The sequence below is a fragment of the Mastigoproctus giganteus genome, chromosome 7 (assembly GCF_048544385.1).
Source record: "Mastigoproctus giganteus isolate SK-2022 chromosome 7, ASM4854438v1, whole genome shotgun sequence".
NCBI lineage: Eukaryota > Metazoa > Arthropoda > Arachnida > Uropygi > Thelyphonidae > Mastigoproctus > Mastigoproctus giganteus.
This window is the reverse complement of record NC_143581.1, coordinates 100214650-100242448: the sequence shown is the minus strand read 5'-3', so window position 1 is coordinate 100242448 and position 27799 is coordinate 100214650. Positions and strand designations below refer to the sequence as shown.

The following is a 27799-nucleotide window of genomic DNA, read 5'->3' as shown; positions in this document are numbered from 1 at the left end:
GATGCTGAATAAGCTTGCTTTCTTGCATCATATGCCTCTACTAATGCTAATGCTAATGAGTTTGTGGGTAGTAAATGGATGGCCAGTGCTCAAAACAGAAGGAACTGGAAAATTTCTGGCCTTCATCCTGCAGTGGATTGAAAATGGCTGATGATTACAGGATCTATGATTACAAATGAATCACAGGAACAACTGGAAAAAATATAATCACAGCTCCATAATCTGATCTAGTGTCTAATTACGCTAATCTGCATTAAAAAAAAAATCACTGAAAAGGGTGTTTCTGAAAAATTTCTAATTATGATTTCAAGAATGCCTTCTGTTTGTTTCCATCAACACCAGGTTTCTTCAAAAATCACAAAATAAAATGACTTTTTCAAACACTTTTATTAATTTTGGCAAAATTTGTGCACTGAAATTATAACAAAATGCTACTTCTACCAGACTTTTATATTAAAATACATATTGAAAACATTATTAAAAATGGCAGTGTGGTAAAAAGTCCACTAAACACTCACCCCTCATTTTAAAGGTGATCTGTTGTGGGTCAAATTTCCTTTCTTTTGATTTCCTTGCAGATCCTTCTACTTTAGTCCCTCTTCAGAATCCAGCAGCAGTAGTCAACCCTGGTACTCCCCCCCCCACACTTCCTACATTTTCTGAAAAATATTCAATGTGGGAGCATAAAAAAATGTACCTTAACACTCATGTTGCAGCCCAGATTCAGTTTGCCAACATATTTTCAACTATATTCTAGTCTGGATACTTGTTGTTCCCTAAGAAGTACTCAATAGACCTGAAAAACTAATCCATGCCTGTTTTTCTCTTTTTATTCATAGTTCTCTCAAAATCTCAGTCACTCATCAGTTTGAAAATTTGAGATCAAACTGAAATACCTTGTTTTAGCTTGTCTTTGGTAATTTTTTTCACAAACTGTTATATCAAACTCAGTTTAATGTGCAAAGGTAGAAGCAGGACAGTTTTTGTTTCCACCAGTGGTTTATGAACTATGTTCTTTGGTCCAGGCAAACTGCTCCTCTTTGGCCAGACTTTGACATCCCAGTGATTACTCCTTTCCTGACACAAACTTGACATAAATTAAAAATTTAAATATGTATGAATTTAAAATAAGAATTCTGAATTGTATTTAATTTTAAAATTTATAAACAACATTTTCAATGTGTGTTGATTAACTTTTTTAACCATGTGCAATGAAATTCTTGAGAGGATAGATCGCAGCACATTTTGAAAAAAAAAAAAAAAAAAAAGTAGATCACATCACAAATTAAAGTTGGGCACCCCTGCTATATACCAACTAACTACTGTATGGCATTCTCTTTTGTTGCACACACTACCAAAGCGACTGACAATAACTTGATGCCAGGCTCTTCCTAATCTATGCTAAATGTTCCTCAGCCACAACAGATGATGTACAAGTGTTAAAAGTATGCAAACACTGCCACAAAAAAGTGCATGGCACATTGTTGGCTGTTGTGCTGGAAAATCTTCTGAAATAAAAATTACATGAAGTTTTTTGAATACTTCTGACATCTTCTGTAGAGAGTATAATGAAAAATTACTTATTTAAATTTATAAATTACTTATTTAAAATTTATAATAAAAAAAGGAAAAACTTTTATCAAGGAAAATTCACTAGTCTGCAAAATGAAAAAAACATGATATGAAAGAGTAGATACAGCAGTTTTAAATTTAAGCTTTAAATTATTTATTTTCAGTTTTGGTAATCTATCATGGTATGTTTAAAATTATATTTCTGTACTATAGTATTCAATGGTATGTTTTTTTAAAGAAAATTAACGCTGCTTTCAGTTTACTGCTCATCAATGTGGTCTCAAAAGCAAACAGAGGAAAAAGAATTTCTAAAAAACGGACTATATTAATATAATAATCTCTTATTTATTTTCCAAGATCAGTCAGAGTCACAGTAAAGCAAAAACAAAATTATGTTATTTATTTTGAATACATAATGTAACAGTTGCTTTAAGCAACAAGAGAAGACACAAAAGTCAACTTTGGATAATATTAAATCATAAATTCCAAATTATCACTGCTATTTGGGATTCTTATTTTCTTATTTGTTGACTGTCAAAAGGAAATGCCTTTCTTGCCTCAGTATCAAATTTGTCCAAGTTTTTAATCAACTAGAATATATCAACAACTTCCAAAGGAATTACCTAAGGAAAGAACATTTCCCAAGTATTAACTGAGCACTGAAACTCCTGTGCAGTGTGCTGTAATATTCTGATCACACTATCTTCATTCCTGATAACGATGGTTCTAAAGACTGGGAATAAAACTATAAGAAAATATATATACATATATTAAAAATTAATGAAACTATATCAAATTGTGTTTCCATAAAACAGCTAGCTCTTTAATTGGTACTCTTTTATTTAAAAAAAAAAAGCAGCATTTATTAAATATATTAAAAATTTAAATGGTAAAAACCAAGGTACACTGAATTTGTTAAAACGAATTCAGTGTATCTTGTATATTTCTGCACCAGAGACAACTATTTTGAAGTGCACCATTTTCAACCAGAACAATTCAGAAATGTATCCCTCCACCCACTAACTATATTATATCAACTTACACCACAAAACCCTTTAATATTTCCAAGGTCTGGGAATAAAGGTGTCTGACTGGTGCTGTTATGTTTGATGAGCTGTAAAATAAATGGAGGTGGTATGTTGTAGTCCAAGCTTCCTCCAAAAGATGATGATACAGAAATTGGTGGTACAGGTTGGAAGTAACAACTGGTTTTGTTCGTAACGTTGAAGTTCCATGAGTTTGCAATAGAGCAACGAATGAATATCAAATTTTGTTTTAAACTGGGAAAAATCTGCAACATAAAAATAAGAAACGTTAACCTGTTTATGGTGATAAAATGTCAAACCACTATGTTTGAATGATATAAGTGGTTTGAAGATGGACAAGAAAGTCTTTGCAATGACCCAAAAAGTCAGTGTCCATCAACCTCTCAAAATGAAAGTGTTGCAAAACTTAGGGAAACTATGGGAAGAGATCACTGTTCCACCATCAGAATGATGGCTAAATTGGACATGAATAAGGAGGTCATTCATCAAATTCTGCATGAAGATTTAGGAAAAAGGAAGGTCCATGCAAAATTTGTGCCACATAGCCTTACAGATGTGCAGAAGCAACAAAGTGTCATTGCAAAAAACATCATCCAGATTTGTCAAGAGAATCCTAATTTCCTCGACTATTTATCACTGGAAGTGAGTGTTGGGCATTTCAATACTTCCCAGAGACAAGGCATCACAGCATGCACTGGACTTCAAAATCATCACCAAGGCCCAAAAACTTTTGTTTACAAAAGTAAAGAGTTAAGATCGAAAAACAGAGTGATTTACAAGAAATCTGTACCTGAAGGAAAGAGAGAGAGAGATTCTGCATTCCACATACTGCTTTTTCCAAGACAATCAAAGCATTATTTCCAGGTGATGACACAATTTCAGGAGAAGGGCAGGTGGTTCTTATTTGTACAAAAATACCCTACCCATTCCACACTTATCATGAAAACATTACTGGTGAAACACAGCATAACACATATAAACCACAAACCCTACTCTCCTGATATAGCACCAACAGATTTCTTCCTCAATACCCAAAGTGAAAATTGTCTTCAAAGGAAAGGGTGAGATTTCAGGATGTTGAGGACAAGCACAGGACTGAATATCATTTCTTTGGATGTCTTTACTGACTCTTTTCAGAAACTTTTAGAATAGTGTAATAAGTGCATTCAAGTGCTGATTACTTTTAATAATGAAGATCTATCTAAAATGGAACATGATACAGCCAATGGGGTTTTATCTTTCAGTGCAAAAAATATGAGGAAATTAAGGGCCAACTCAGCACTATAATGGGCATTTATGAGAGCTTGAAGAACAAGGTGTATATAACCCTGATGGAATTAAAATGGGCATCCATCAAGACCTCATCTACCCAAATAAAGTCCTCACTTGTGCACCAAGCAACACAGTGGCAATCCACAAGGCAGAATGTTCTGGTCTCACAGGAGACAGTTATTATTGGTGATTCTACTGAGGGAAAGAGGAAATATATTTTGCAAAAAGGAAAAGTGGAATAGGACCACAGTATTTCTGCCAAGAGCAATAGGTTGATGTTGTAGAGCATCTTTTAAGGGCTCAAAAGTTGTTACTGTTGTACACTTGGACATTAATGATGTTAGCAGTAGGAGATTTGAGGACTTACTTAACAAGAACAGGACAATACTAGGAAAAAGTGACAGATATAGATTTAAATTTGAAAGAGTGCAATCCTGATCAGACACAATACGATGGATTATTGGTTGAGAGCTTGGTCAATCAATTTGGCCAAGAAGAGACTGTGCAAGACTAACTGGCGTACAATTTTTGTCAGCATGATCCATGCTTGTTAACAGGAGACTGTACAGAAAGAGGTAAAAAAAAAACAAAAAAAAAAAAAAAAAAACAGGATGTTTGTTATTTGGTTTTTAGGAGCATTAGCAACTAAGGCCATATTGCTCCAGGGATATGCGGTGGTCATTCCCTGACCTTTCCGTATTTGATGGAAAAAAACAGGACACTGTAGGGGCAGGGATATGCTCTCAGATAAGAAACATTAAATCTAATGCAGTGCATCCAGTCAAAATGGGAGGCCAGCAATGCAGTGTTAAGTCAGTTTGGAGTGACATAAGCACTGAGAAAACAAAAATGAAAGTGCGCTATAGGCTTAATGATTGTGCCAAATATAACAAATAACTATACAGAGAAATAAAGTAGGCCAGCAAATCAATGTCATAATGGGATTTTAATGTTCAAGATATTGACTGGAACTAGTGGGTTGGTCGTTCAAACACTAGCAAGACTTTTGTGGATTTGTTGAAATACTGTTTTCTACAGTAGATGTTAGAGAGACAACAAGAAGAAGGAAGGGGCAATGATTGTTCATGCATTAAGAATCTGCAAATGAAAGATCCTCTGAGTGGCAGCGATCACAATGTGCTGATGTGGGTTTTACTTAAATATGTAACTACTGTCAAGGGTAGGTATGTTCGTGCAGATGGCACCTGGGATTTCTGTAAAGGGGAAGTGATTTTGCATTTGGAAGGGTAACTAGATGGTCTCAGACAATTTTAATTCTATACAGTGGAACTATTTGATGATGTCACAAAAAATAAATTCTAAATTGGAAGCATTCAGGGAAGTAATCATAGAAATTATTTGCTTTTCATACCAATTAATAAATACAGTTCTGGAAATGGATGTCACATGAACTGATGACACTTGTAACATAGAGGAAAACACATGGAATGTATATAAATTATCATGTGATACAGAAGAAGTCCAAGACAGTATCAACTAGCTTGTAATCTAGTCACAAAAAGGTTAGGCAAACTATAATAGATTATGAGACGTTTGTGGCAAAGAATGCCTCTTTATTAATAGTAACAGTAGAAGGAAAAAATTGAACAACATCCACTTGAGGTTGATGGTAACCACCGATGATCCTGCTCAGGCTGCTGATAAACTGAAAAAGTATTTTGCATCTACAGTCATGCATAAGGAGGTGAACACACTAGAAGTTCATCAAAATCTAACAGGGAGCTAAATGATTTTGTGATAACTGAGAGGCAAGTGGAAGAGAAATTGTTGAAATTAAACATAAAAAAAAAAATACATGGGGTGGATATGATCTATGCAATTATATTAAGGGTTAGAGGAGGCAGCAAACAAGGTAAGCAAACTCTTAGCCATAATTATGAGAGCATTGTTAGATTCAGAAGAGGTCCCTATGCACTTTACAAATGTTTGACATTACAAACCTGTTAACTAAACTGCTGTTCAAGGGAAAATAATGGAGTCTCTGGTTGAAGTAATATAGGATCATCTAAACAGGATTACAGTTATACTTCAGACACAGCATGAATTTGTTAAGGGGAGTTCCATTTGACCAATCTGATTGGATATTATGATGTAATAACAACAGAATTGGTTGCAGAAAATAATTCTGAAATCATATACTTGGATTTCAGAAAAGCTTTTTTACTGTTGCACATAAAATACCGTATTAATTGGAGCAGTGCAATATTAAAGGAAAGTTACTGCTATAGATAAAAGGATGGTTGAGTGGGAGAAAACAGATTGGTTATCAAGACACTGCTTTTTGGGGACTAATGTTATTAGTGGAATAACATTTACCATTGAAGCAAAATATTATACCCTCATCGATATCATTTATTAATGACAGTAGTGAGGGTATATCAGGCTTAATGTAAGTTTGCAAATAACACAGGTTGGCAGGGTGGTTAATGACAGTAATGAAGGTATGCTGTTGATCTAGAAAAATTATGCAAATGAGCTGAGAAATGGCAATTGACAGCAATTACTAATGCCAGGTAGATGGGGTGCAGTAATCCCAGAATGATGTATCAGTCATGATACTACACTCAGTGTAGATGAAAATGAAAAAGGACCTGGGCATAATTGTGCTGACTGATATATAATTCTCTGAGTAGTGCAGACAGGCTACCAGAACAGCTCATGGGATTTTGTAAATGATCGACAGGAATAAGGATGTGATTATCCCATTGTATAAAGCAACAGTTTTTGTTTGTAGGCTTTACAGCGCAAGGGCAGCAAGGCCATAATGAGCCTCAAGGTATAAATATACTGGCCACACCTTGCGTACTGTATACGGGTCTGGAGGCCTCATTTTAGGAAGGATGTAGAGCTGCTGGAACAGGTACAAAGAGGTGCACTTACCAAGAAAGGGCTTGTGTTCTGTAAATTTCAGCATCTGGAGGCTAGACACCTGTAAGATCTGATTGAGCTGTTTATAGCTTTAAACAGCTTTAACCAACTCAATGCTGATGGGATTCTTCCTCTTGCTCAGACTATGCACATGTGGGGCATATATTCAAACTGAAAAAGGGTGGTTGCAGAACAAATGTGCAGAAGTTTACCTTCAGCCAACAGATGTTTGATTGCTGGAACAAGATTCCATCCATTGCTGTGGAAGTGAATAGTCTGAATAAATTCAAGTAAGAACTAGACATTGGAGGGGATGGATAGCTGAAATGTGGTTTTTTTTTTTTTTTTGCTGTTTCTGTAAAAGCTTACTTTCTTGTATCATTTCCACTAATAATACTAATAGAAGCCAATACTGCCAGAAAGAAGTCCAGTGGAAATGTGCCAGCTGGCCTCTGCCTGAAGTGGATGGCTTTAGAAAAAGTATAGGAACCCTAGCAACTGCCTACACCAAACTTATCAAGTGAAGTGCAAGCCTTGGAAAAATCTGTTTACAAATCTGGTCTTGACTCTGGTAACTCTGGCTCTTCAGTAGTAGTTTACAAAATTGTTTGTAAAAAGTTGCTTAAAATAGACATCTTTAATACCACAGACGCAGCTGGGATACTTTGAACAACATTCTGAATTCGTACTTTCCCACTGATGCAGAACCCAACACTAATGTTTAGAGTGGAATTTCTACTAGGAACTTGAGCCATGCACCTGATGACTAGATCCACCCTTTACCATTAACTTGCAGCATCCAAGACCAAGATGGAAAGTGTCTTGGGCATGAGCTACTTGTAAGTTCACTGGTCAACGTCTAAAATATTTTGGTCATAAAATTAGTCAATTTCAACAAATATTAATATGCTAAATACAAATATGACAGTTAAAATGGATTATTAGCTCTGTTTTGATGATACTATACATGTCACTCTCAGCAGGTTTTCACTTGATGTTAGGCAAATTTTGTCTTGACATACAGTCTGTGTGGCAATACTATATAGCCATTGGTGCTGAGTCGCACTATTCCCTGCCTGGATGCATCAGTCCGTCTAAGCAAGGCATTTGTCCTGGCTACACTTGTGTTTTTGACTGAGCAAAAACTTAAAATTTAGCATGCCACAAAAATGTATAAATAGTGCAAATAACTTTTGCTGTTTGTGAAGTGGCATTTGCATCACAGAACCATGCCATTACTCTGAAAATAAAAAAAAGTACAACTGTTAATTTGGCTACAAGGTTGAGGACCAAGACAAAAGCTGGGTAACTCATATCTGCTGCAATACTTGTGCTTGTAATCCCACAAATCATAAAGAAAATCAAATCAATGCCTTTTACCATGCCTATGATATGGAGAGAAAGCCTTCAGATCATGTAGCAGACTTATTTTGGTATGGTAACACCTTTTCAGCAACAGATTTCCAAGAAGAAAAAGTGGACCTTAAACTATATACCATGGTCTATATCTATATATGCCATCCGTTATTCGACCAGTAACCCCAAGGAGAAGGACTTTCTGTTCATGAGCTACCAGTTGAACATGTTTTAGAATCTGATGGAAGAATCTAGTGATGGCCCAGATAAATCACCTGAACCCTCCACACATCAACAGATCCTGATTTTATTCAGAGCCATGCAAAATTATGCAACTTGAATAAAATTATCTTTATCAGAGATCTTGATTTACCAAAAAATAAGGCAGAACTTTTAGGCTGCAACAATGGAATCTCCTTTAAAATTATGTTAAAGTGTCTGTATACCAGTGCTGCCAAAAAAGATTTAACCTTGTTTTTTTTTTTAAAAGGGAAAATAATCTTCTTGCCTGCACTGACAAAAATGGTTTAACATACTCACTTAATATTAGCAACAACCCTCAAGACTGGAAACTCTTCATAGATTCTTCTTAAACAAGTTTAAAAGCAGTGCTACCATCAATTTCAATATGCCATGCAGTATATAAAAGAATCATTCAATGACATGAAGCTTCTTACTGAATCCATCAACTATAGGAAGTACCAATGGCAAATTTGTGACAAAAATTACTGCCATCTTGTTAAGAATACAGCACAGAAACACAAAATTTTGCTGTTTTCTTTGTAAATGGGACAGTAAGCATGGTCTCAAAAGAACAGTATTTCTATTACAAAAAGAAAAGACTGGCCTTCAAGGCAATCACTTAATTCGGGGATTTAAAAAAAAAATGTCCGTTACAGTCCACTAGATGAGCCAAACAAAATCCTGTTACCTCTACCTCCCCCTACACATAAAATTGGGACTTATTGAAACAGTTTTATAAGGCCACATGAATCAAGATGGACCAGCATTCAAATACCTCAGGGAAAAATTTCCAATACTTAGTAAGGCCAAAATAAAGAAAAGCATGTTCACTGGACACACGACTTTCTCAAGAATAAACACTAGTCAGCTCTTTCATGGTGATGAGAAAGCGGCATGAAATGCTTTCAAATTTGTATCAACAAACTTTCTGAAAAACAATATAGCAGATAACTATAGAGAGCTTGTGAGAAACCTGTCACCATATATTAGGTTGCAGCATGTCATTAAAAATACACTTTCTTCACTCCCATTTGGATTTTTTACAAGACAACTATGGGGCATTAAGAAATGAGCGTGGCTAAATATTCCATCAGGCCATCTCAGCAATCGAGAAATGATACCAAGGCAAATGAAACTCTGCAATGTTAGACAATTGCTGGACTGTGACAAGAAATCCCCAGATGTGGGTTACAAACAAAAGAAGAAGCATAAAATGTGAATCAAGTGATTTTAATGTATTTTGCTGATCCGTGTGACTTTATATATATATATATATATATATATATATGTGTATATATATATATATATATTTTTTTTTTTTTTTTTTTTTCAATAAAGTCGAATCTTATTAATACAAAGTTCAAGGCACCTAAATAATTTTCATGTTTTGTTGTAGTAACAAGGTCCCGAAAATTGTCAAAATTTTACAGATTTTTTTTTTTTTTTTTGTACATACTATATATCTAAGATTAATAATAAATAACAATATCAAAAATAAATGAAAAAATAAATCAATTTAAATTAATAAAATATAATAAAAACAAAAACCATGTCTAACAATAGTAAAAGGAATAACATTTTTTAAAGATTTTATTTTATTTGTAAGATAAACTAAGAGAAAAGCAATTAATGGAAGTGAAAATATTATACAGTATATATTTTGATATATACAATATTTTAGTATCACAGTAAAAAGAATTACAATCTTAATATAAAAGGAGACATACAAACCATTAACTTTTTAATAAATTAATCTAATTTAAAGAAAGAATCCAATGTTGTTTGCACATTTTTTGGCGTATCTGCATTTTTAACTACAGCACAGACATTATCAAATGCAATAGTTGTTTCTTTATCAACATTACTGCAGGCTAACATATTTTCTATTATGCTCAATGCATTTTGGGCACCTTTTTTAGGTGTGTGTGTGTGTGTGTGTGTTTTCACCTTTGCTGTCTCTAGTAACAAAAGCATCATTGTTTTCTTGGTGCTCAGCAGCTCTTCTGGTGTTGGTGGTGTGATAGCAACTTCATCATCCACCTTCACAAACTTCAAATTCACCAACAAAATCCATATGCACCTTCAAATTCCTCCATTCCTCAATGTTACAATCACATTCATCTGCTGAACCATGTTTTTCAATGATATTCTGTCCAAAGCCAGCCACTCTTTCTGAAGCAGTTGTTTATTACACTTGATGCAATACTGTCCCAAGCAAGATTACAGATAGCATCCAAGACATTCCAATTTGGCTGCAAATTGTTCCCTTCTTCTATGTTGTGGAACAAGTATCTTATCAGGTGGGCTCTATATGCTCTCTTGAGGTTATAAATAATGCCTTCATCCAGTGGCATTATAAAACTGGTGGTATTGGGAGTTAAAACAACATCCATATTTGTCAACTTAAAGTGTCAGAATATTATTATTATTATTATTATTATTATTAGCCATATGATGCAAGGAAGCCTGAGGCTTATGCTGCACCAGCCAAAAAAAAAAAAAAAAAAATTCTGAATTACCCTGAGAGAGAGAGAGAGAGAGAGAAGGGAATCACCAAGAAAGAGAAGAATGGTGATATCCAGCTGGGGACCCTGGGTGTGCCAAGCCCATACTCACCAGATGTGAGCCCCTGGATATATGCTGTACAACAATCTAGACTCATCAAAACATTCCGTTTTTTCCGAAGCCATTCTTCTGTCCATCTTTGATAACTCCAGGGGCCTCACATCTGGGCTAGATATCATCATTCTTCTCTCTCTCTCTCTCTCTCTCTCTCTCTCTCTCTCTAATATAATAATAATGACTGAAAGTCAAGCACTTCTATTGGCCTAAAATCACAAGAAGTTGGTTAACTTCTTTAAAACATCTTGGCTTATGAAACTTACCAATCAGAAGTCGGCGTAGTTTTGTGCCGCCATCTTAATTGCAGCATAACAGAACAGCGAGTTTACTTAATTTTCCACCGCGACCAGTCAAACAGCAAATATTTTGTTTGGCAGCAAATTATAAAATAATCCTGTCTGGTCAATATCCTTTGCCTAATATTTTTCAAGAATGGATGGTACACAATACAACCAGACTATGGCCTTTTATTTGTCAACTAATCCAGCCTTGTCGCAAACATTTTGCAGAACAAAGTTATTCCTGTTTTTAAATCTTTGGAGCCACTGCTGCATTTGAAGTCACTAATTTCATGTTGCTGAGCTAGATAATTTACCTTTTCTTGCAAAATTGAACTTGGTATTGGCAAATTAGATGCCCACATTTGTTGGTACTACTCCAAGTTTTGTTTCAAGCTTCTTGTGTTTGCATCACAAATTCATTTCCTGTGTTTTATAGTTGCTCCAGTGTCACATGTACTTCAAAGGGTTTTTTTTTTTTTTTTTTTGGTTTTTCAGTATTGTATATAAAGTAGGTGTCATATTCCTTTGCAAAGTCCATTTTACTTCGATCCATCCTATCAGCCTCTTGAATAATTTTCAGTTTCATTTCCAGGCTTAATTTCCTCCATTTATGTTTTGTTGCAATAATACTGTGAGATAAGATTTTAATATAAACAAATTTTAAATTAATTAAAAGACAGAAGTTCCAAAAAAATACATCATCTCAGATAAAGTAGCACAAAAAATAGATTACTGTAGCAAAAGATTCTTTGAACTGGCCTTAATCCCATGGAGAGCAAGGGAGTGTATGTAATAACTTAGAAAATCTGTTTTATTTCTTTGATTTATTTAGCAGTTCATTCTTCAGAAAGATGTTTTTCAGAGTGCACTTTAAAGTTGTAGCTACCATAAACTGGTTTTGTTTACACAAAAGTAATTTCTAACAAGTCAGTGCCATTCTTTGGGAAGTAGGGAACAGGGTGGCCAGAGGCAATAATCAGACAGCTGTGCCGAGATTTGCATTAAACATACATAATAACAATATTATTCACAGGGTGAAAATGAACTTTGTAATACATATTAACCGAATTTTATAATAAACGAATATATTAACATAAAAAAACTTATCTTTCACAGAGGAATGGTATTTGCTTCATATAAATGAGTAGTTTGTATAAACCGAGTTTGTATTATATCGAGATTTTACTGCATTTCTTTACCGTCAATGATATCAAGAATTACTGGAAACATTTTGTGGGTGTGTGTGCATGCATGCAGGTGCATTTCTCTGAATAACATTATTCAGAGAAATGCATGCACGCACGCACACCACCTCACATTTTACTGTATAACTAAAAATGTATCAATTATTATTATCGTAAACTGTTTTGAAAAGTTATTTTTTTTTTTATAATATAACATGTTTTTCAATATAAGACATAATAATTGTATGGTGGATGGTCTTTATTTATCCCATCTTAGGCCTATGTGGCATATTTTATAGAATATAAGACATACCGGTATATTTTCAAAACTTGAGAAATTAATTTTTTTTAATGCTGATTTCTCAACTATCCACATGCAAAACGATACAAAAAATACTTTCATCAAAGAAACAAAAATATATATATTTAAAATTCCTTGACCAGTGTAATCAAAACATTCTGGGAGGTGCACCCTGACAGGTTTACTCCATATTTTTTATGCCTGTCTTGTAACAAAATTTTCCTTTAACCCTGGAAATAAGCTTGAACTGCAACCTTAATAGCCCTAATAAATCCGAATTCCTCACTAGCCCTAAAGTGTACAAAAGTCCACTGCTCTGCTCTCCATCCTTGGCATGCTTTTTAAGTTGCTCTTCTCTTCTGAGCACCACACACTGCCTTGAAACCAAATGCCCATATGGGTTTAAGAACCATTCTACTGACACCATCCCAAAAAACTCTAGTCTCAAAGTCACAGACAAATAACTCTAGCCATTACAGGGAATTTTGAGAAGCCTTCAATGCCATCTGGTAGGAAAACTGTTACCAAGTATTTCTGGAAGATGACAGCTCCTTTTAACCTCTATAAGCTCATGTTATTTCACCTATTGATCCTACTGTATTTCACCTACTGTAGCCATACATACTAAACACCAGATCCTGGCCAAAATGGTCTCTAAAAAGGCTACCCCCAAGGCTCTGTTCTGGGACCAATCTTATGGCACACATTCTGGATGAGTGGGTTGCCAAGGGGAAGGATGGGGTGGATTTATGGCATTTTATCCTCATTCGTGTTGAGTCGAATGAGGTTTTGTGCGAGCCACTAACTCCATGTCAACAATGTCCCTAATCACCTTCAACAATGGTGTCAAGTTCACAAGTTTCGTTCATGAGAGGAAAAGAAAAATTATCCTTCTAGCCACAGCACTAGAACACCTAATGTGGAACCCCCATTAGGTGGTCTAATGTGTTCTTTCACGAGCTGACATGCTCATGTGAAACCTCACATGAGCATATCAGCCATAAAATGCAATGGAGATACCTTGGAGCTATCACTGAACAACAAACTAATCTATCTAACACATATGAAATATATCAAGCAGAAGATAAAAACCAACACTGGGCTCATATATATATTCAATTACCAAGACTAACTGGGTCCTCAAAGAAAAACTTTTGCAATCCTTTATACCAGTGTTATCATTCCCAGTGTTACATGCAGAGTGGGTGTGTGGATTAAAAGAGTTGATTATGTCAAATGCAGACATCATATGGAAGTTCTCCAGTGACTCATCTTACCAATGTTCACTGTGCCCATGAGTCATTGCTGGCCTACTTCCTCTAAATCTAGAAGACATTTACAAAGAATTTGCCTACTGTTCTCTGAAAAAAAACTTTACGCCACAGATTTCAAGGATAACCATTGATTTTTCCAATGATGTGTGAGAGAGAAGAAATACTCCTGACCAGGTGGTATCCTATGTGGCAGGAGGCGGGACCAAACACCAAAAGGATATGCCACTAGGCAGTTTATTCCAAATATGACTACAATGTACCTCAAGTAGATAGATTGGCTTTTGCCTGGACTCTATGCAACATTCTTCATTATAGGTCAACATGTTCAAGAGAGTGGGGCAAGCTCCACTCTCTTGAGCACGTTGATGGTCCTCGCTGTGCACACGAGGAGAATGAGCGCCTCCGTAGCCAGGTGCAGCAGTGCGTAGCACATGCTTCTTGATTAGAACGGGGTTCGAGCCTGTGAGCCACCAAATACAGAGGATCCGGAAAAGGCCCCGGAGCAATATGGCCTTGGTTGCTAATGCTCCTAAAAGCCAAATAACAACGAGGAGAATGTATACTGGACTCATAGACTCTACCAGTGCAATCTATGCAGTGCAAAATATGGTCCTTGGGGTCATCACATACATTCTCTCAGATATGCCAAGCTATTTTGCAAGCCCTAGAACCTGGATGTGAGGTACAGCTTATAGCCATTAGGAACGCTTTAGAGGCCTTTCAGGTGTACTCTGTCTGGGTTTTCTCAGCGTATGCTATTAGAATTGGAGCAGCACTTGTGAGGGTATTATGGGTCATCCACATCCATATAACAACTGTACTACTAAGGAAATGGTGATTAGTGACTCTCAAAATAGCAATGCGTCTTGTTGCATTACAGTCTTGGCTAACCAAGGGCATGGAACTAAATATCTGACGTCATGTCTTCTCTTGTATGCCCTTGTCAACATCAACCAATTGTGTGACATAGACAGGAGCTCTCGACCTGACTAAAATAGGTTAAAGCTATTGAGAGCAGAATAGCCATCATGGCTATGTATCACCTAGTGGTGCACATGACCTGAATTTCCCTACACGAATAATGGTAGCTGCTAGTTAGTCTCCTTGCAGAGCTATAGGATGCATATATGCTACTGTTACATTACTACTGTTGCATTATGATCACTTATGATGCATGATCGCTCTTACCCATGTGTCTCAATCCTACTGGGACATCACAATTGTTTTCCTCTCATGATCAGAATACGCTAAAGGATGAACTACCGCTGCTATCTCTGTGTTCATTGTTGCATCTCCTTGTGGTGCCTTGGAATGTCGATCTTTGATTTACATCTAATCAGCAGCTACACAAACAGGTTTTATGAATATTCTGTGATTCAGAATTGTACTCCACAGCTATATGAGTATGGAGTGTGACTTATGATTAGGTATGCAGATATGGCTGAAAACTGTATATGCAGATATGGGGTATGCAGATATGGCTGTAAACAGGTGGCAAGAATGCCAGAAAAGCTGGTTGGGACTTCCTGGTTTAATTAAAAAAAAAAAAAAAAAAGAAAGAAAGAAAGCTTCTGAGGTTAAGTACCTTGGAGTAATTATATATGGTAAGCAGAGTTTCTCACCTCATGCAAAATATGTTAGAGGGAAAGTAAAGGCAATTCATGAGAAAGTTAAAAAAGGTTAGTGAGGGCAGAATGTGGCTTAAGGAGAAAGGCCATGGATCTTTTATATCAATGTGTATTTCTACCGATTATTACATGTATGTTTGGGGCTTGACAGTAAATCATTCTCTCTCTCTCTCTCTCTCTCTCTCTCTCTCTCTCTCTCTCTCTCTCAACATAACTGAGAGATCCCATCCACCCCAGGTGCCTTTCTTATGTCTAACTTCAACTATTTCTCTTCCACTTTGCTCTCAGTTAGCACAAAATCATTTTTCTCCCTGTTAACTTGATGGCAGCTCAGCAATATACCCCACTGAGTGTCACAAGAGCTGGCAAGACAATTTCCAACAAAGCTTGAAAATAATTTCAAAACATGAGCCTATAGATTTGGTGATAATGCAGAAGTGCCTTAGTTATTATACTAAGAGAAATCAACTATGAAGTAGAAAAGACATGATAAGGGTGATGTTAAAAAAGAGAGGGCATGACAGGGAAGAAGCAATTAAATTATTGGAGTGTGTCCCATAAAGGCTGAGTGATATATGATAATTTCCTTACTTTTGAACAAAGTTAGGAAATTATCTGTTTTAGGATTGTATTAGATAACGACTGTCAGGGAATATAGTCTTAGGGAAGATTGCAACAAATGGGCCTGGCTGAAAGTGCAAATTGTAGGTGCAGAAGTCCATAAACACCAGAACTTATAATATTATGGGTGGTTAATAAAAAAACTGCCCTGACATAGCTGCAGAGATGCTAGCCTGTTGATTCTTGCCACAGGTTTTAGTCCATCTCTACATTGCCACCACCATGCAGATTTACACATTTTTCCCCATCGATGGATGAGGCTATGGATACCATTTTTGCGGAAGTGGTGAGGCTGGTCTTTGAACCATGACTCTGTTGCAGAAATAAGTGTCTCGTCATCAGGGAAGTCGGTCCCCCGAAGAAATAATTTGAGGGAATGAAACAAGAAGTCCGATTGTGGAAGATCGGGTGAGTAGGCTGGATGGGGCCGTATTTCATATCCACAAGTGGCCGCTTGTGCTGTTGCTTTAGAAGTGTGAACTGGGTGCACTCTCTTGAAGCATTCTCACACCTTTGGACAGTATGCCACGCTATATGTTTTGATTTTCTCCCGTAATTTTGTAAGTTGGTATAATAGGCACCTGTAATTGTTCTACATTTCAGCAGGTCATCAGTCATTATTACACCTTTCTCATTCCAAAACACTGTCAGCAAGACCTTTCCTGCTAATGCTTGGACCCCTGCCTTCTTGGGAAGTGGGGAATCATGAAGTAAAAAGCAGTTCATTCCATGAACTGCTTTTTACTTTCAGGGTCGAAATGATGTATCCAACTTTCATCCTGAGTGATTAGACGAGAGAAAAGTCTTCCTCATTTTTTTGGCACAGGGCTAACAACTCTTGTGATTTCTGTTGCTGATCAGCCTTTCGGGAAAGCAGTCAATAATCAGGGAACCCATCTTGCACTCAATTTCCATAAACGGAGTTAGTCATGAAGGACTGTTTTAACAGAGCCCACACTAATCTTCACCTCCTGGGACAGTTCATGCACAGTTATCCGGCAATCTTCCATGATTAACGACTCCACTTTTCTGATCACATGCTGTCATCAATGGTTGAATGGGGATGACCTGGAATGGGCTCAGATTCTACCGATGTCCGACCACACCTAAACTGTCTATGTCAGTGCTTCACAATGCCATAGGATGGGGCGTCATTCTTATATACAGCAGTCATCTCCTCGTGGATTTCTTTAGGAGATTTCACCTTCAAGAACAGATACTGGATTACAGCTCTGGCTTCAACTTTGTCCATGATGCTACTTCATCACACGTTGAGCTCTGTAAGAGAAAAACAAATTAAGACATAGGGCTGAAATTTTACATCTTTAGTACAGGGATATATATGATGCTACACACAAAATGACTCTGCAATATGTGGAAGTAGGTGAGGGCAATTCTTTATTGAACCACCCTCATAAGTTGCATAATATACAAGGCCTTCAGAGAAAGACTTTATGAACAAATTGGTCCAGTCTCATCTGGTGATCTATGGAAGTCCTCCCCCCTTTTTTGAGTTATAACTATGTTGTACTTTTGGCTTTTGTGAGAGCTGCTTTTGTCATTAGAGATTGAGTTATGTAGTTTACAGTTTGTACTTAAGGGTTTTATTTATTGTGAATATTTATTGTGCACAGATATTTGTAGTATATGCACTTTGATTTTAAAGCTATAAGATAGCATAAGGCAATATTAAAATAGTATTTTTAGAGAGTAGAGAGAAATCCCCCCCACCACTGGGGTGGCAGGGATAGTACCTCCCTGTTAGGTGTGACTTTCAAGCAGTAATGAGGACCAAATGGTTGGTAATTGTAATTAGATTTTATTGCATTGATGAGCTTTAACTCATGGAATGCAGTTAGAGTAATATGATGACAATGATGATCCATATGAGCTATGTGCAAAAAAAAAAAAAAAAAAAAAAAAAACTTACATGTAAGTGTGACAGGTGTAGGACTGGCTGAATACAAGTGATGTGCTTTGTTCACTTGTGTGCCCCCCCCCAACTTCTAACTTGACTGCAGTGGGGTAACCTATTCAATAATCCCTCCCCCTGCTGACACCATCCAGTCCTTTTGGCAGCATAGTATGGAATTACTGATACTGGCTTCAGCTGGTCTAGCCAGAGTGTGGAATTTGAAATGCATAAAAAGCTTGAGAGCAACCCCCACATGAAAAAAAAGGCACTCTTTTTTCCTGGTATAAGTCATCCACATCTGAGCTCTTTTTTTTTTAGGGGTCCTCCCTGGCAATTCCAGGGTTTGCCCAGCGAGAGAACTTTATCCTTATTACCTGTTCAGTAACTAGGGGTTAGTAGTGTTCCACAAGCCAGGTTAAGACGCCATGTTGTTCAACATCAAATGAACAACATAACCCTACACACTACACTACATAAACCACATATCATTCTCACTATCTGGCCTTTAAAGGGTACTGTATTCAACACAAGAGAACTGATCATGGAATTGAGAACCCTCCCCCCGCTAGATGCTAAATACTATCTCTATGAAGTTCACATATTACGATCTAATATTCAAATTCATCAAATTTGTTTGCTACACCCCTAGCACTGGTGTAGCAAGCAAGGTTTCGTGCACCTGTTTTTACTCTTAATACACCCTAACATGACCCATGTATCTTGCTTGTCTTGTGGTGATCCCCAGTAGGCCTCAATCTCCAACACCTCGTTTTCAAGGCTGCAAAGCTAGTAGCATTCTCACACCCACATAGTCAGCCAGCATCTCCAAATATTATTGCATCTCTTCTATTTAAATGTATTCCATCCCTGTAAGAAGTCTTTCCTGCTAAAAAGAATAGATCCTGCATAGAAAAAAATTTCACCCCATGAACTTTGCAGTCTCTCCACAGTCAAATAGATTAACAGAGCTCTCATCATGTACTCCTTCCTATCATGTCTAGGCAGAATTTTAGATGCTTTCAAATTTAATTCAAACATGACTTTATTTCAATATAGTCCTATACCTGTTAAGTAAATCTCCAGATATATTATTTTTAATATCACTATTATCAGATTTCTGTACAGGTTGGAACCAGTATCATTGGGTTAACTACATACAACAATGTGGTATATAATGAATTTAAAAATCATCAAAAATACAATTTCTAAAATTTGACTTTTATCCATCAGTTCCAGCACAGCCCAGCGAGAGAACTGTAGGCATTACCAAATAACTCAAGGTAACTTAGAAAGAAAATAGATTGATGTTTTTAAACTGATTCTCCTTCTAGATACAATATCCATACAGGAGGATCCTGTATGGATATTGTATCTAGAAGGAGAATCCCCCCCCCCATTTGAAATTAACTTCTCACTACCCCAATCCAGCAGAACTTACACCCTTACCCCCATTGTACCCAATTATTGCATTCCTTCTGTGCCCACTTTGAATACACTTCCAGTAACAAAAGAATTATTAATTTAAATTCCCAATTCCAGAATCTAAAATGCAGTTTTAAACCATTATGTTATAATAATGGTTTAAAATATAAACCTTAAAATTAATATCACAATACCTGCACCACATTTTTTAACACACCTTCACTTAATAATTGGAGATTTCCAAAACAAAAAAGCCTGAGATGCATTCAATGTAGAAGCTGTAAGGATTCTCAGTGCATACTACAAAGAAAATACACAAACAAGTAAATAACTTCACCTCAGAAGAGAGAAAAGGCATCCATATTGAAAAGACAGATCCATCCATATCTCAAAGTGACAAAACAGACACTAATATTATCCTTATTCTTCTGACTACAATTAAAGAGGTAATATTTCTCTTGAAATTCAATCCATATATAAGAAACTAGTTGAAGAATTTACTAAAAAACCGGAATACAAAGTAAAAACAGAAACTGTAGGCATTACCTAATCAAAAGAAGATACATGACAGCATCCATAAGCAACTGAAACCAAAATAATTCCAAAGACCTCTTCCTGTTCACTAACATTACATGTAATCCAGGCTTACAAGCTTGTATTCCAAAACATTAAAAGAATACCCACCCCACCCTCAGTTAAAAAAAAATAATAATAATAAATAAAACCCTCCAGAAATTTAATAAAATTACTATCCCAACTAGTCCTGAAGAACAGCTAAGATAAACAAAATCAACTAAATTCAAGTTCAACCATTGTATTATTGTTGTGACCATTGTAATGGTTGTGGCCATGGAATTGAATAATTGTATTATTCAATTCCATGGTCACAACCATTCCTCTGGAAGAAATAAAACTCCAGCAAAAGCAATCTCTTGACAGTTATCTTTCTAAGACATACCAGACAAAACCACTTGCTATAGAGGATGTATTGATTCATTGGCCTCTCAGTGGGAAGTACTTATTTCATTTTAATGGTGCCTACTTCTTATGAATATCTGGCTTTGATGTGGAGTACATTCTCTCTCTCTCTCTCTCTCTCTCTCTCTCTCTCAATTAATCAATAACTTAATTATTAGTGCAAGCATTTCCGTGAATTCCGCGAATTTCTGACGCCCAGCACTAATATTAATCCAGCACTAATATTAATCCTGCCATTCCCTTTGTAGAGATCCCACTAAAGTTGGCCTCAGCCCAAAGACCATAGCTCTAGCTTTATAAGGATTCTATCCTCAACTGCCTAGTGGCATTCTGCATATACAGCAATTGTGAAGACTTTTAAAATATAAAAATATGGTTTTCAAAACTTCTTTATTTTATTTCATATTATTTATTTAAATTTATACTGTTTCTTAGTATTAACAATCTTGCGTAACACGTATCAGTAAATAGTTTCAAATATGTGTAAGTTCCAATTATGGAAAATGGATCAAGTTGTAATAAACCTTGCCTGAATTTTGCTTTGAACCCAATAGCAAACATGATACAGTCAGTTCTGCTATAATGCACATTTTCGCAATATGAATTTTCTCCAATGTGACTGATATATTAGGAAACGATGCGGTTATAACGTGATTTTCACATTGGCTCATGCCCGATTTTGTCTCCGAGTAACACTAGGTAAAAGCAAAACCTGGTACCAAGCTGAACGTAGTGACATGCGCAGCAATACACACAAGTTTCCAAAGCTTAAAAAATGTCAAACATCAAATGTGCAACAGCTGTATTTCCCATTTACTGTAGTTGTATTGGTCGGAGACACACTGTTGTCATTCACTGGATTTACAAGATAACTGTGATATTGTAGGCCGCCTCATGTTTTCAGGAGTTCACCTTTTTCTGTTCAAACAGAAATTTCATGAGGTGTGATAGTATGAGCAGAGGAGCACATTTCTGAAGGTCACTACCCTAAAAAAATAAAAATAATTTGGAGTTCCCAGTTCTCTGGTCTTTTCAACTAAAGCAATCGAATTATAAATGGGTAGTAAACTCGATGTTACTGCATTTGTGATAATAATGAGATCTTAAATTCTATGGGATTTTAATGTTATTACGGTGAAATATCTTTCCCCTTCCACAAAATCTTCAATCATAAAAAAAAACAAATTTTCAGAATCTACGCTTCATAACCTTGTCTCACTTATGCACGTCATTATTCAATGTTTATCTTTTTTACTGTTTTAAATTTTACAATTAAAAAAAAAAAAAAAAAAAAAAAAATTGTCAGTGAACAGAAATATCAATCACGCAAAATTCATATCTTGTCAGGGTAAAGTGCTATATTTACTGTTTTAATATTTATCTATTTATTAGAAATTTAAGACATAAGATGTTTAAACCTGTGTTGGCAATTTTATTGGGTTCCTAACTTTTTTTTAGTGTTTTCCTTACCAGAACGAACATTTTTTTTGAGTGCCCCTATCATTATTTTTCCCATAAGCCGTGTTATTTTTAATAGATGAAAAACCATAACGTGGAGATTTTTAGGAACACATGTACCATGTTATAGCACAACTGACTGTATAAGACAATCTGATCTGTACATATTACAACTTTATTAATTTTAATTTTGTCTCTTACAGAGCATAGTATTGTTCCAGTTTAGCTTAATTAGTATTTTCTGCTTTGAGAATGATCATTATTTTAAATATCATCTTAATTGTAACATAATTATCCCAATTTTTCACTAATACTGCTTGGTATAGGGCCCCTGCCCTATACCAAGCAGTATTAGTGAAAAATGGGGATAATTATGTACGGTGCCTTTTTTTTTTTTTAATCCATTTTTGATCTATTTAAGAGCCATTTTTTATCTAATTAAAAAAAAGAGATTCCAAAGAGCAGCATCTCAGCTCAAGCTGGAATGAGGGGTGGGGGAGTTTAACAAATGGAAGAGCAGGAAAGCATTTTATTTAAAATAATTTTTTTTAAATATTATTTATTACTACTGAAAAAACGTAACAAACATCCAATTAGGTACAAATTAATGTAACTTTTGCTGCTGAACTTATTGAAAGTCTCTCAACATCAGATGAGTGTGCCATAATTTTCATCTTTAAACATGCTGAGAGATTCGCATTGTTCAGACAGTTTCTTGCCTGTAAAAATTCAAACTAAAAACTGAGAGAAGTCCAAACACAAATATTTTAAAATACAGTGGATTACAGTTATTTGGGCCACCAATTAATCGGGGCAGCTGTTTATTTAGGGCAACTCTTAAAAAACAGAACCCAATTGTGAAAATAGCCAGGGTTTACTTCGCTTAATTGGGACAACATGGCGTTTAAGCAGGGCAGGAGACCGCAGCACTGGAGATTACCATATGATTGTTGCCGACCGTACAATGTGGTTCGGTCGGATTTCTGGAAGTCACAACCATAAAACAATAAAAACAATTAGCAGTCACCTCTTTATTGGGCTTTTCTGTTAGTGCAATCTATCATAAACAGATAGTAAACTCGATCTTATTTAATTCACGATAATACCGACAGCTGGAATTCTGTGGATTATTAAAGGTGAAATGTGTTTACACTTCCATGGAATCTTCAATCATATAAAAAAATTAATTTTCAGAACCTTCTCTTCATTCCTATTTTTAAAGCTTCTTAACTTGTTACTCCATTCTCACTTGCACCTATCATGTTATTTGCAATTTGTGTGTGCCATGTTCTTTGTTATTGATTGCTAATCTGTTTACTGTTTTAAATTTTCACCCCACCCACAAATGTCAGTGAACAGAAATGTCAACTAATTAGTATGTAAATATTACAGTACGTATTAATTATTCCAAATATCAGGTATATTCTTCCCATTTTCACGTATCATTTAATTTTTTTTAATTGGTAAGATAATAAAGGGTAAATTTGTGCTTAATATATCATTACTTTTATATATTCCTCCTATTTTCACTAATTATAATCGCTGTTTAATAGAATTAAAATTCAATTCACAAATGTGATCACAATGACCAGTGCTTACCAGTCAATGCATCGTGAACGGTACTTTACTATGGTGACTCCACTGTAATGTGATTTGATTGTACAGTGAACCAATTGTAAAGCGGGGATCCATTGTATTTTTAACTTTTTTTTTACGTGAAACTTCGGATAATTGGGGCAGCCGCTTTTTTTTTTTTTTGGTAGTTGTTGGCGCATCAGCTTCTGTGGCCATAATGCACCTCCCAAGGTTTTTGCAGTACTTTGATCAAAGCCCGAGGCGGGATTCGAACCCGCGACCTATGGATTGCCAGGCAGGCACTTTATTCACCCGGCTAGCCCGGTCGGCGGGGCAGCCGCTTAACCGAGCCAAAATGCACTAGTCCTGATGTGCCCCAAATAACTGGAATCGACTGTTTTTATATATATATATATATATATATATATATATATATATATATATATCGTAAGCTATTCCATTCATCAAACACAATTTGGTCATGCTTTATCAATTCATCTATCACCATCACCATCCATTTGTGTAGAATAGCAAGGTCAGCCGTTTCTCGCTCCAAATCCTCAATTTCGATTTCAAGACATTTTACTCTTGCACTCCACGTGTCCATGATTTTTCCCATTTCAAATTGTGCTTCATGTGGGCGAGAACTTAAAGATCTGCAGTTACGTGCTCAAAGAGCTGCATGCGGCTCGCAAGGCCACAGGTTGCCGACCCCTGGTATAGGGTAAAAAGTTATTGAAATCCTAAAGCCTCAAAACTTTAATAGACATGTTGTGACAAAATTTCTGTAGTCAAAACCAGCTAATTTTGTAAATTCGAACAAATGCTACCTTATTGTGATTTTTCTCTTGTAGAGGATCTGTGTTCTCATTTTGAATTTAGAATAAATGCTGTGAATTTAAACCAAATAGGATAGCGTAGGCTATTAAGAAGTATTTTTGGAATATTAAATTTTAGAAATATATTTTAAGTCAGAAATTCTCTTAGTGAGATTTATTGAGGAATGACTGCATCCAGGTAAGATTTTTTTTTTTTTTTTTTTATGAGAACCCCAAACACGAGAGGTATTATAACCTATAGTACTTAGTACCGTGCTTGGTTTGGAGATTGAGAAGACGAAAGAAGATATTTGTTGACATTGGACTTGAACTTCTGTAGATTGTAATTTTCAGGAAATACGTATGAAGGAAGGTTGTTCCAGAAAACGGCAGTTGAATGAATAAATGAGGAAGATGAAAAGTTGGTTCTGTGGGTTTGAAGTTGGACAGTAAATGGATGTTGGCTGGTGGCTGCGCGTGTTCAGACTGTTTTGAAAGAGAGAGCGGGAATTATAGAAGCCAATTCAGAAGAACAGTGCCCATGGAAGTATCTGTAGAAGAGGCATGCAGCAGAAACAGTGCGTCTATGAGACAGCGAGTGGAGAGACTCTGTTAGAGATGAATCATTAATTAACCTAACTGCCCTCTTCTGAATGGAATCAAGAAGCCTGAGAGAGGTTTTGGGGCACCACCCCAGATGTGGGAACAATATTCCATGGCAGGGCGGATTTGCAATTTATACAGAGTGAGCAGCTGTTTGGGAGAAAAGTAACGCCGAGAGCGAAAGAGAAAGCCAAGTTTTTTAGATGCAGAGGAAGCAATATTTGTAATGTGCTTGTGCCAAGAGAGATTAGAAGTCAGGGTAATCCCCAAAAGAGATATATCATTTTGCCTAGAAATCGGAGTGTCACTAAAGATAAGCATAGGAGCAGAAGAATCCTTTTTGTGAGATATAAGACAAGATTGAGTTTTAGAAGGGTTGAAATCAACTAAGTTGTCTTTGCCCCACTGGAGAATTACCTGAAGATCGGCATTTAAGGAATTGGCAGCAGATTTTCGAGAACTTGAAGCTGATTGAGCTGGACAAGGTTTCTCAAAATGGAAAGTTGAATGCAATGTGCTATCATCGGCAAAACTATGGATAGGATTTCCAGTCAATGGAAGAAGGTCATTGATATACAAGAGGAAAAGAGTGGGGGAAAGAACTGAACTTGGGGGACACCGGCATTAGTGGAGAAATTAGAAGACAGAGAGCCATCTACCATCACCCTCAGTGAGCGATCAGAGAGAAAACTGGATAACCAATTACTAAAAACAGTTGGCAAACCATAAGATGGAAGCTTGTTTAGAAGACCTTTATGCCAAACACGATCAAAAGCCTTTGAGATGTCAAGAGCAACTACTTGTGTTTCACCGAACCTTTCCATTGAATTAGTCCATAAATGGGTAACATAAGCCAGAATATCACCAGTGGATCGACACTGACGGAATCCATACTGGTGATCGTTGATCAGACGGAGGGTTTCTAGGTAGTTTAAGAGTTGGTGGTTAATTGATTTCTCCATTACTTTAGAAAGAGTAGAAGTAATTGCAATGGGACGATAATTGGATGGGAGGGATTTGTCACCCTTTTTAGGAACTGGCTGGATATGAGCAAATTTCCAAGCAAAAGGAAAAACACCTTTGGAATAAGAAAGTGAAAAAATGCAGCAAAGAACAGGAGTAAGTTCAGGAGCACAGGTTTTGAGAACAAGTGGAGAAATACCATCAGGACCTGGAGCTTTCTTAGCATCAAGATTCATCAAAATCCTTCTGATATCCTTTTGACGGAAGACCACAGGAGGCATTGAATGGAGCGTGTTAGGAATGGTGGGAGGTGTTTTACCAAGATCATTAATACATGAGCTCAAAGAAAAATGGGATGCTAGCAGGTCAGCTTTATCCTTGGCTGAAGTGACAACAGAACCATCTGGTTTGGACAGAGGTGGGAGCAGAGATGGGCAAAAGTTGCGGCCAATAGCTTTGGCAAGAGACCAGAATGCCCAGCTACCATTAGGGCAAGAAGCAAGTTTTCTACACTTAGCTTGTTCAAACTCTAGTTTGGACTGATTAATAACTGCTTTACAATTGTTGCGAGCTTTGGTGTAGGCAGAAAATGAAACTGAAGAATTAGAAACAAGCCAATTACGATATGCAACGTTCTTCTCTTGGACAGCCCTAGCACATTTATTGGAAAACCAAGGTTTAGATAAAGGACGAGATTTTAAAGTGGAGTGTGGGATAAAGGATTCCATTCCTGCAAGAATAATTTCACTGACACGATCTGAGCAAACGTTGACATCAGAAGTTTTGAAACAGTAATCAGACCAAGGAAAAGAAGAAAAGAAGTCTCGCAGGGCATCCCATTTTGCATTCTTGTAATGCCAAACAATACGAGGATGGGAATAGCCATGAGATAAAGGTTCCATTGTAGAAGAGGCAATCACCAAGTTGTGATCTGAAGTGCCTAAAGGACCTCTCACTTCAACCTTGTACTTAGAAGGGTTGTTTGTGAGAAAAAGATCAAGCGTATTGGCTGTATGATTAAAATTGTCCGGTATTCTTGTAGGTACATGAACAATCTGTGCTAGGTCATTAGTAATTGCAAAAGCCTCAGCATCTCGACCTGCTGGGTCGGTGTGACTAGAAAACGGAAGCCAGCTGGAGTTGTGAACGTTAAAATCACTAAGGAAAATTACCTCACTCTTAGGAAAGTTGGACTGGAGAAAGTCAAGTTGCAAAGAGAGGAAGTCAAAGAGCTCCAAGTGATTAGTGGAGTTAGGAGAACAGTAGAGACAACAGATGAATTTTACACAATGAGGTAGAGAGATTTTAAGCCAGAGAAGATCAAAGACAGGAGATTCCAAATTGCCAAGTCTCTGACATGGAATATCAGAACGGACATATACACAAGTACCACCTTTGAGGTGAAAGGAATCATACAGCAAATAATTTGGACATCTGAGATGAGCAGTAGTTGAATCAACTGATAACTGAGATTCAGTCAGAAAAAGTACATGGGGTTTGGAAGACTGCAAGTGGAAATGGACATCGTTGAGATTAGAATTGAGACCACGTATATTTGTGAAATGAATTAGGAAGTCCTTGGGAGGTTTAGATCTTTTCGCTGATAAGCTTGCTCTATTATTTTGACAATTCATGGTGTATTCAATAGTAAGAAAAAGTGGGTGGGACATGCTGTATGAAGTAATGAAATTTTTGGATATGGCGTACATGTGGTAAGAATATACCCAGATCCTTGACATAACGTGGCCTCGCATACACACTACTCGGACTCCCTCCAG

At 36.4% G+C, this 27799-nt stretch overlaps 1 protein-coding gene across 1 annotated transcript in view; it reads right to left on the bottom strand.

Annotated features, from left to right (window-relative positions):
• Positions 1-2073: 2073 nt before the first annotated feature.
• The window catches only part of Arpc1 (Actin-related protein 2/3 complex, subunit 1A), a 340336-nt gene continuing 314610 nt past the window's right edge, over positions 2074-27799 (bottom strand). The window contains 1 exon segment of the mRNA XM_090377047.1: positions 2074-2317. Coding sequence (XP_090233173.1) covers positions 2267-2317 — 51 coding nt within the window. The 3' untranslated portion in view covers positions 2074-2266.